The 8,786-nt window shown below is 40.8% G+C and overlaps 1 protein-coding gene across 1 annotated transcript; it reads left to right on the top strand.

Moving 5' to 3' along the window:
- Positions 1 to 5,816: 5,816 nt before the first annotated feature.
- Positions 5,817 to 6,566, top strand: LOC147934055 (uncharacterized). Its single transcript, XM_087472451.1, has one exon. It carries the CDS (start codon positions 5,817 to 5,819, stop codon positions 6,564 to 6,566), a length of 750 nt encoding a protein of 249 aa, XP_087328577.1.
- The last annotated feature ends 2,220 nt before the right edge of the window (positions 6,567 to 8,786 follow it).

Here is an 8,786-nt window from a genome sequence, read left to right as displayed (position 1 = left end):
GTATCGTAGTTGTAACTGTTTACGACTCTGTTACGACTATTTTTACGACTACAGTATTTTTTTGTACAATAGTCGTTAAATAACGACTATTTTTACGACTAATTCTTTTACCGACTAAGGATTTACGACTACATGTTTTAGTCGTAACTGAGTCGTAAACAGCATATTAACGACTACTTAACGACTATTACCGCAGTCGGAAATGGCATGTTTTCTTGTAGTGTCTAGAGTACATTTATTTTTATATAGCATGCCTTAATTTCTGGTTTAATCGCATAAGTCTCAGATAATGAAAAGAGGAAGATGATGTTATATAGCATGCCTTGCTGTTTTTCAAAAAAAAAAAAGGATGATAATGAGAAGAATCAAGGTTGATGATGGAGAATTATATTTTCTTTTCCAGGTCAAGATGACAAAATTGGGTTTTTTCCCTGTTTTTTACGATGTAAGTAAAAAAAAAATCAAATCAATAACGCAAATATAAAGCACATTAATGCCAAATATGACTCTCTTTTTTGTTACTTCCTAACATTTTCTTTGGTACAATAAGAAGGACGTACACATAAATGAAAATAAAAATAAGCAGTATAAGGGATTTTCTTTATTTAGCATTACTACCAGTCTACCACAATTAACAGACTAACTAAAATAGTACGATTTTGTCTTCTGAAAATTTTATGAACATTACTTGATGTTCAATTTATGTCACAAATAAAGCTATGCTATTATTAATATGGGATAGTAAATTAATAGGGCTAATATGTATTTTATCAAAACTAATAGTGATAATTCCTTTTAAATTTTATTCTTATTTTTTGGTGCTCGTAAACAAGTAAAACAAAAATCATTAATATGGGGTACAAAATTCTAAATAAATAAATACGCATATATATATATATATATATGTTCGATTCATTAAAAAATAATTCTGTTATTTATTATAGTTCAATATATCTAAATATTAGTAAAAACAATAAAACTATGTAGCAACACAACTTAAATTCTGAATTTTAAAAAATGAATGAAGATACACCTTAAATTATAAATTCAGCACTATAACAAATAAGTTAGATATATATAGCATGAAAATCGGTATATTCATACCCCAGCTAAGGGGGTATGTTGAATTCATACCCCAACTATGACACTGAGCAAATCCATACATTAACTTAGATAAAATTCAAATTCGCTGCATCAACTCGAGAAATTGTGTAAAAACATACACAAGCCGTGACGGTGTTAAGGAACCGTTAGCGGCTGCTTATGTCAAATCCACGTAATAAACGACGTCATTTTGGATAGACGAAAGAGTGATTCTTTACGTCAAAACGACGTCGTTTCTATCTTCTTCTTCCTCTAAGAATAAGTTGTTGGTGCTTCCCAAAGGCCTTACTGCTACAATGGAGGTGGATTACGAGAGAGAGTTCAAAAACGGTGTTTTCATTGTCTGAGCCTAACTCATGACAAACAACGATGCCCGTACCTACGTCAGGAAGGAAACAACAAGGTGTTGACTCAGCAGAACACCGGTCAGGATCATAACCCGGGGAAGTCTACACGTGACAATCGCTTCCCTAAGGATCTGGTCAATGCTATTTTCCCGCTTATTCAGCAATCCGCTCCACCAGGATTCTAACCACGCTCTAATGTCATTGTTCCTGAGGTTCTGGAGGAAATGAAGAAATACTTCATGTCTGGAGACCCAATGTTGTGTGGTCAGAGGGAACAAATGCTTAGATCCACCCTGGAGTCCATTTCTCATGACACCCGGGCTCAAAACTCCATGTTGCGTTTAGAAGCACCGCCTATGTTGACTCCGAACTTAACCAAAGACAAGGGTTTGGTCTTTGGATATCAGTCTGCAACAACCAACAATGCTACTGGGAACACTGGAAACCTTGACAGCAGTCTTCCGGAGGCCACAATCTGAGGTATGCAGGACACAGCACCACTTCGTGGTCATGGAATTCCAAAGGGTTTGACTCATGGAGCCACTGCAAGTGCTAATACCAGGACTTTGGAGATACAACAAGGTGGGCTGTTGGAAAAAGAACCTCTATGTGTTCCTGGAATTGATAAGGGTGCAATTTATGGATATCAACCACTGCCAAAAAACCTTGCATCTGGAACTACTGGAAGTACTGACAACAGATCATTGGAAGTACAAAACAGAGGGTTGCAGGAACATGCTCTCCATCGGGTTTCTGGCGTTGTTGTGGCTAATGGGAAACTGTTAACAGGAGGTCACGAGCTAAGTCTGCCGTCTCTCCTGCCCCCTGTGTTCCCTGGAGGTTTTCATATGGGAACATCCAACTCGATAGGAGGGGGGAAGATGACCAGAAAACATTCCACTTCTAATTCTACCTCCTCTTGGAAACGCAAGAAAACAGTTGGTCCTCGGACCTCCCAGTCCGCTTCTATGGAGAATCCAAAGGAGGGGTGTGAATCATCTTCAGGAGGTATCAACCCTAAACGTAAGTCAGAGGAGGAAGGTGAAGTCTCGTCTAAGTGCCTCAAGCATGCGACAGCCACTTCTAGACAACGGATCTCGGGTAATGATGATGCAGTTACCTCAGGTGTTTTCAAGGACAGTAAATTACAACCTGGTTCGGTGGTTTACCAGAAACCACCCAGTTCCCAATGAGTGTAACAAGTTGGAACTGTCAGGGAATGGGGAGCCCCTCGGCAGTTCGACGTCTAAAGGAAATGTGTCGTGAACATTTCCCGGATTTCTTGTTCCTCATGGAGACTAAAAACTCCAGAGATCACGTTGTTGGTGTAATGGATTGGCTAGGCTATGATAAGGTGCATGTAGTTGACCCAATAGGTTTGAGTGGTGGTTTGGCTTTGTACTGGAAGGATATGTATACGGTGGAAGTGTTGCAATCAAACTCCAGATTGATACACACTAGGATATCTAAAGGACCTTTATCATTCTTTGCCACCTTTGTCTATGGAGATCCGGTCAGAAGTAAGAGAGAGGAAGTATGGGAGAGGATAACGAGAATTGGTCTTCAAAGAGATGAAGCTTGGTTCCTAGTTGGTGATTGAGATCATGAACAATAATGAAAAGCTAGGAGGTCCGGCTAGGCCAGAATGGTCTTTTTATCCCTTCCGTAACATGACAAGGAGTTGTCGAATCAAGGAGCTCCCGAGTTCCGGTAACACGCTCTCATGGGGAGGGAGAAGAGAGAATGTCTAGGTGCAGTGTCGACTGGATAGGAGTTTCGGTAACAGTGCTTGGTACGATTTGTTTCTGCGTGCTAAAACAGAGTATTTGGAGTATATGGGATCAGATCACAGGCCTATTATCACAAGGTTTGTGGGGGCGACAGGCATTTTCAGAGGTAGTTTCTGCTATGATAAGCGCTGGACATGTAAACCGGAGACTGAGGAGATCATTAAAAAGAATTGGAACATGGAGGGGGTTGGAGCGTACTGCTCAGTGACGGATAGATTGATTCAGTGCAGGAGGGCACTTTCTAAGTGGAAACGCACTGCCAACACCAACTCCTATAGTCTAATCCAGCGGCTGAAGTGGGAGCTAGAGAAGGAATCCACAAAAAGGTATCCGAGTTTTCAGAAACTGCAACAAATTAAATGGGATCTAGCAGCTGCTTTTAGAGAAGAGGAACTATACTGGAAACAAAAAAGCAGGTAAAAATGGCTAAGTGTTAGTGATAAGAACACTGCTTATTTTCATGGTTGTACGAATTTCAAGCGTATGAAAAACAGAATAGCTTCATGAATAGACAAGCATGGGAATGAAGTTTTTGAGGAAGGATCCAATGGGAATGTGGCGGTTGAATACTTTATGGACATGTTCTCTTCTTCGAATCCGGAGGGATGTGAGCAATTACTGGATGGGATGCCTGCACCGGTAACAGAGGGGATGAATAGAGCTCTGACAGCCCCTATCTCTGCTTCTGAAATTAAACGAGCTGCGTTTAAGGTTAAAGGGGATAATGCACCTGGGGCAGATGGATGGACTGGCATCTTCTTCAAACGGTATTGGAAAATCATTGGGAAAGATATTATAACTAAAGTTCAAGGTTTCTTTAACTCCGGAACGCTGCCGGCGGAATGGAACAATACTCAGATCTGCTTGATACCAAAGACGACGAATGCCAATACCATGATGAACATGCGTCCAATCAGTTTGTGCTCAGTCCTATACAAGATCGTTTCTAACATTCTCTGCTCAAGGCTGAAATGCTGTCTATCGAAGTTAGTGTCAGAGACTCAAGGAGCTTTCGTGTCAGGGAGACTGATTTTAGACAACATACTGATAGCCCACGAGATAGTACATGCCTTACGAACAAATGGGAAGTTTAATGAAGAGTTTATAGCGATCAAGACAGACATGTCTAAAGCATATGATCGAGTTGAATGGGACTTCTTGGAAGCTTTGTTTATAAGAATGGGTTTTGATGCTAAATGGATACAATGGGTGATTTCATGTGTACGTTCGGTGTCTTATTCAGTTCTCATTAATGGAAGTGCTCACGGTTTCATTGCTCCAAACCGCGGGATCAGACAAGGTGACCCCTTATCACCTTTCCTCTTCATCCTATGTGCAGAAGCGTTGATACATGTGCTGGAACAAAAACAGATGCAAGGCCGGCTTACAAGGGTTTAGCTTTAACGACTCATGTCCAACTATACAACATCTTTTGTTTGCGGACGACAGCTTGTTCATCAGCAAAGCAGATCAGAATGAATGTGACGAACTCCTGCACTGTCTAAATATCTATGGACGAGCGTCAGGGCAGCAAATAAATTTCTCAAAATCTGCTATTACTTTCGGGTCCAAGGCCACTGAGCAGAGGAAGACCATGGTCAAGGAAAAGTTAGGAATCACGACAGAGGGTGGAATAGGTTCTTACTTGGGACTGCCGGAGTGCTTCAGTGGCTCCAAACAAGCTCTGCTTACTTTCATTGGTAACAAGTTAAAGAAACGCCTACATGGTTGGTATGCTAAATCCCTCTCTATGGGAGGGAAGGAGGTTTTTTTCAAATCAGTGGCCATGGCACTGCCAGTGTACGCTATGTCCTGCTTTCAGCTGAGCTAGAACCTCTGCAGAAAACTTACAAGCGCCATGACTGAGTTTTGGTGGGGTAATTGTGAGGGACAAAGAAAGATCGCTTGGGTGGCGCGGAAAAAGATATGCAAATCGAAATCTGAAGGGGGATTGGGTTTTAAAGATATCGCAGATTTTAACCAGGCCTTGTTGGCGAAGCAATCATGGCGCATGCTCAATAACCCAAACTCTCTTATTGCGAGGTTCTTTAAAAGTAGATATTTTTGATACACTACCATACTTGAATGTGGCTCTGGCTCAAGACCTTCTTATGCTTGGAGGAGCATCTTACATGGATGGGAACTGCTAAAGCAAGGGCTCGTTAAGGTTATAGGAGATGGGAAAGACACATTGGTGTGGCTGGACAAATGGATACAGGACCAGCACCCTAGAGCTCCGTATCGTGCACAAATATTTTTTGATGTGGGTCTGAAAGTAGCCCAGCTGAAGGATCAGCAAACTGGTCTCTGGCGTGTAGACATGGTGAAAGATCTCTTCCCTCCTTTGGACGCTAAGATGATATTGGAGATGAAATGTTCTGCATCCCAAGCTGATCGCTCCATCTGGTCTTATACAAAGTCGGATGCATACTCAGCGAAAAGTGGATATTGGCTGGCACAGTCTCTCATATCACGTTATGAGACCCCTTCTGACGTGCTTAAGCAGTCAAACTTGCGTAAGGAGAGTGTATGGAAGCTGAGCACGTGACCGAAAATAAAAACCTTTCTATGGAGAATGCTTTCTGGAGCTCTCGCAGTAGCAGGGAGATTAGCCTCGCGCGGGCTTAATGTTGATTTGCGGTGTATGGTTTGTGGCGCTTCTCCGGAAACTATTGCTCACACAATTTTTGGTTGTCAAGTTGCTAGGCACGCATTTGCAGTAGCTAACATTCCAGTCCCTCAAGCAGGCTTTTCTGAAACGGACGTGGAACAGAACTGGGACTTTTTAGCAGGGGTGATGAGCAATGATGTGGTTCCTGAAGAAACGAGGCTTGCTATTCCTTGGTTGCTATGGGAAATCTGGAAATATAGGAACAATCTGACATTTCAAGGAAATCAAGGTAATGTTCGAGAACTGGTCATGAGAGTTTACCAAGAAGCAAACCTATGGCGGGAAGCACAAATAGCTGGGGCAAGGGTAGAGGATGTGTGGAATAAAAAGACTTCAGGGCTGGAAACACATTGGACTAAACCTCCCCCCGGAGTCCTGAAATGTAATGTGGGTGTCTCGTGGAGTCAAGGTTTCTCGCGGGTAGGAGGAAGCTGGATTCTTAGAGATGAATACGGTCGGGTGAGGTATCATGCTCGTGATGCACTTAATCAGGCTACGACGCTAGTACACGCGGGTCTGCAGGTTTTCAAGTGGATGATCGAAGCCCTCCAGATTATGCATGTGGAGCAGGTGATTATTGAGGTTGATTGCGCGATGGTGGTACATGCCATTAATCAACCACAAGATTGGCCACGACACTGTTTTCTTCTGTGAGAAATATATGGTTGCCTAGACAGTATGAGTTTTTGGGAGTGTAGACAAATCTCAGCAACAGCAAATAAGGTGGCCCGTTCTATAGAGAGGAGCGTGACAAGGGATGGGCGATTGCAATCGTATATGGCCTTAGGTGGACCATCGTGGCTCCAGGACATCCTTCTGAATGATGAGCAGTAACTTTGGTTGATGTGTTGCTCCCTTCTTTCTGTTTGCAGACTTAATACTTGGCGGGCTCTTGCAGCCTCGCTATCAAGTATTGAGTTATGCTTTTATTTTCCCCCTGTGTTTCCTTGTTGTTTTGATCAGACGATTTGTTTTTTTGGGATTTATAGACGACAAAAAAAAAAAAAAAAAAAAAAAAACTAAAATTAAGTATATATTGTACAGAATAGTCTCAATATCTTCCAAGAGAAGTAAAGGAGAGCATTGGTTTGGTTGTTCATAAATTCACGAGTAGAGCACAGAAATTATGGATATGATAAATGTCATTGATAATGTATGAGTTTGTTTCCATGTTTTATGTTTTTTCCTTAAAATATTTGATGTCAGTTGCGAATATTTTATATTTTATGAATTAGGTTTTGAAATAAGAACGTTCATAGGTGAATGAGTTAGTAACATAAGAATGATCATTTTAAAATTTGAAGAAGAAAACAAGATAAATAGACATGTCAAAGCAAAATTATAAAATTTATTTTAAAAATTAACATGATAATATGATGATATAAGATAGGGTGAATTACTCAAATGTTATTCATTTTAGGTAATATTACCATAATTTACAAAAAAAAAAATTTATTATTGAATATTTCAGGTATTTTCAAAATATCTAGTGTGCCCTTGTTTTATGTTACCAAAAAAAACGTAATTACAAAAATGTCATTGCTACGTCAGACGCCACGTCAGAAATCGCTGACGTGTAACCATAACTCAGCCGTAACGCGTTACAGAGTATGTTGCGGCTGAGTTATAGGTATGTTGCAGCTGAGTTATCGGAAAAACATTTGAGTAAGAGTGGACGGCTGACTTATGAGATGTTGTTACGGCTGAGTTATGGTAAAAAAACTATAACTCAGCCGTGATAGGCTAACTTATCGTGCACCTCAGCCATTTGACGGCTGACTTATTAGCAAAATATTAATTACTATAATGTTATTCAGTTACGGCTGACTTACCAAACAATACGGCTGAGTTACATATTTTCAGTTAATGAAGCGGCTGGATTTGGCAGCAATTTTTTTTGCTTTTTAATTACTGTAATGTTTTTTCATGTTGTGGCTGAATTTTATTTAGGCTGAGTTATTAATTGTTTGATGGCTGACTTGCCACGTTGGACGCAGCATCCATGTCATCATCTTTTTTCTCCGGAAATACGAAACGTCGTTTGACTCTTGTCCTTCAACTGGTTAATAAGTGAACTATTTACCTTCTTATTCTACTTGTTCTTCTACTTCTTCTTCACTTTCTTCTTCACCTTGTTCTTCTACTTCTTCTTCACCTTGTTCTTCATTATCCTTCATGGATCCAGTTCCAGTACTAGTTGTGTCTGTAATTGGATAAAGACACAAAGATATGTATTTAACACCGACGATAAAGGGTGTATAGTTGTGCAGATAGATGGAGGCACAACACATGACAAGCTTATGGAGCTTGTTCTTGAAGACTACGGATTGGATGCTTTTAGCCATGAGCTAAAGCTGAGCTACATGTTCTCGAACATGGCAATGAAACATATGGCGCATGATACTCCACCAGTTTTTGTCTCCAATGATCGACAGTTGCAATGTTTTTTGGGGCTATGGAAAACCGATCAACTACGTCTATGTGTAGAGTTTTCGGCGAACGAGTCTACAGAAACTAGTGGAGCTAGAGAAAGTATGATTCGGCCAAACAGAGACTCGAAAGAAGAATCTACATACGAAGTGTACGGTGGGGGATTTGAAGGCACTTGTTTTGATTAAGGTAAGATCGTTGACAAAGAAAACGAAGATGAAGCTGTCGAAGTAGCATCTGACGAAGAAGAAGACGATGAATTTTCAACCCGATTTGATGTTTTCGACGACTCCGATGATGAGTCATCTGATGACGAGAAGTTTTCTGTATTTGGCTAGCCTCAGAGTAAAGAGGAAGACCCACCTACTCTGCCTCCTCAGAAGAAAGCTCATAAAGATGATAACTTTGTCGGATCAAAGATGAATTCAGAGGCTATTAGGTTGG

The sequence above is a fragment of the Camelina sativa genome, chromosome 11 (genome assembly GCF_030686135.1).
Source record: "Camelina sativa cultivar CO46 ecotype springtype chromosome 11, ASM3068613v1".
Classification (NCBI taxonomy): Eukaryota; Viridiplantae; Streptophyta; class Magnoliopsida; order Brassicales; family Brassicaceae; genus Camelina; species Camelina sativa.
This window is presented reverse-complemented; position numbering and strand designations above follow the sequence as displayed.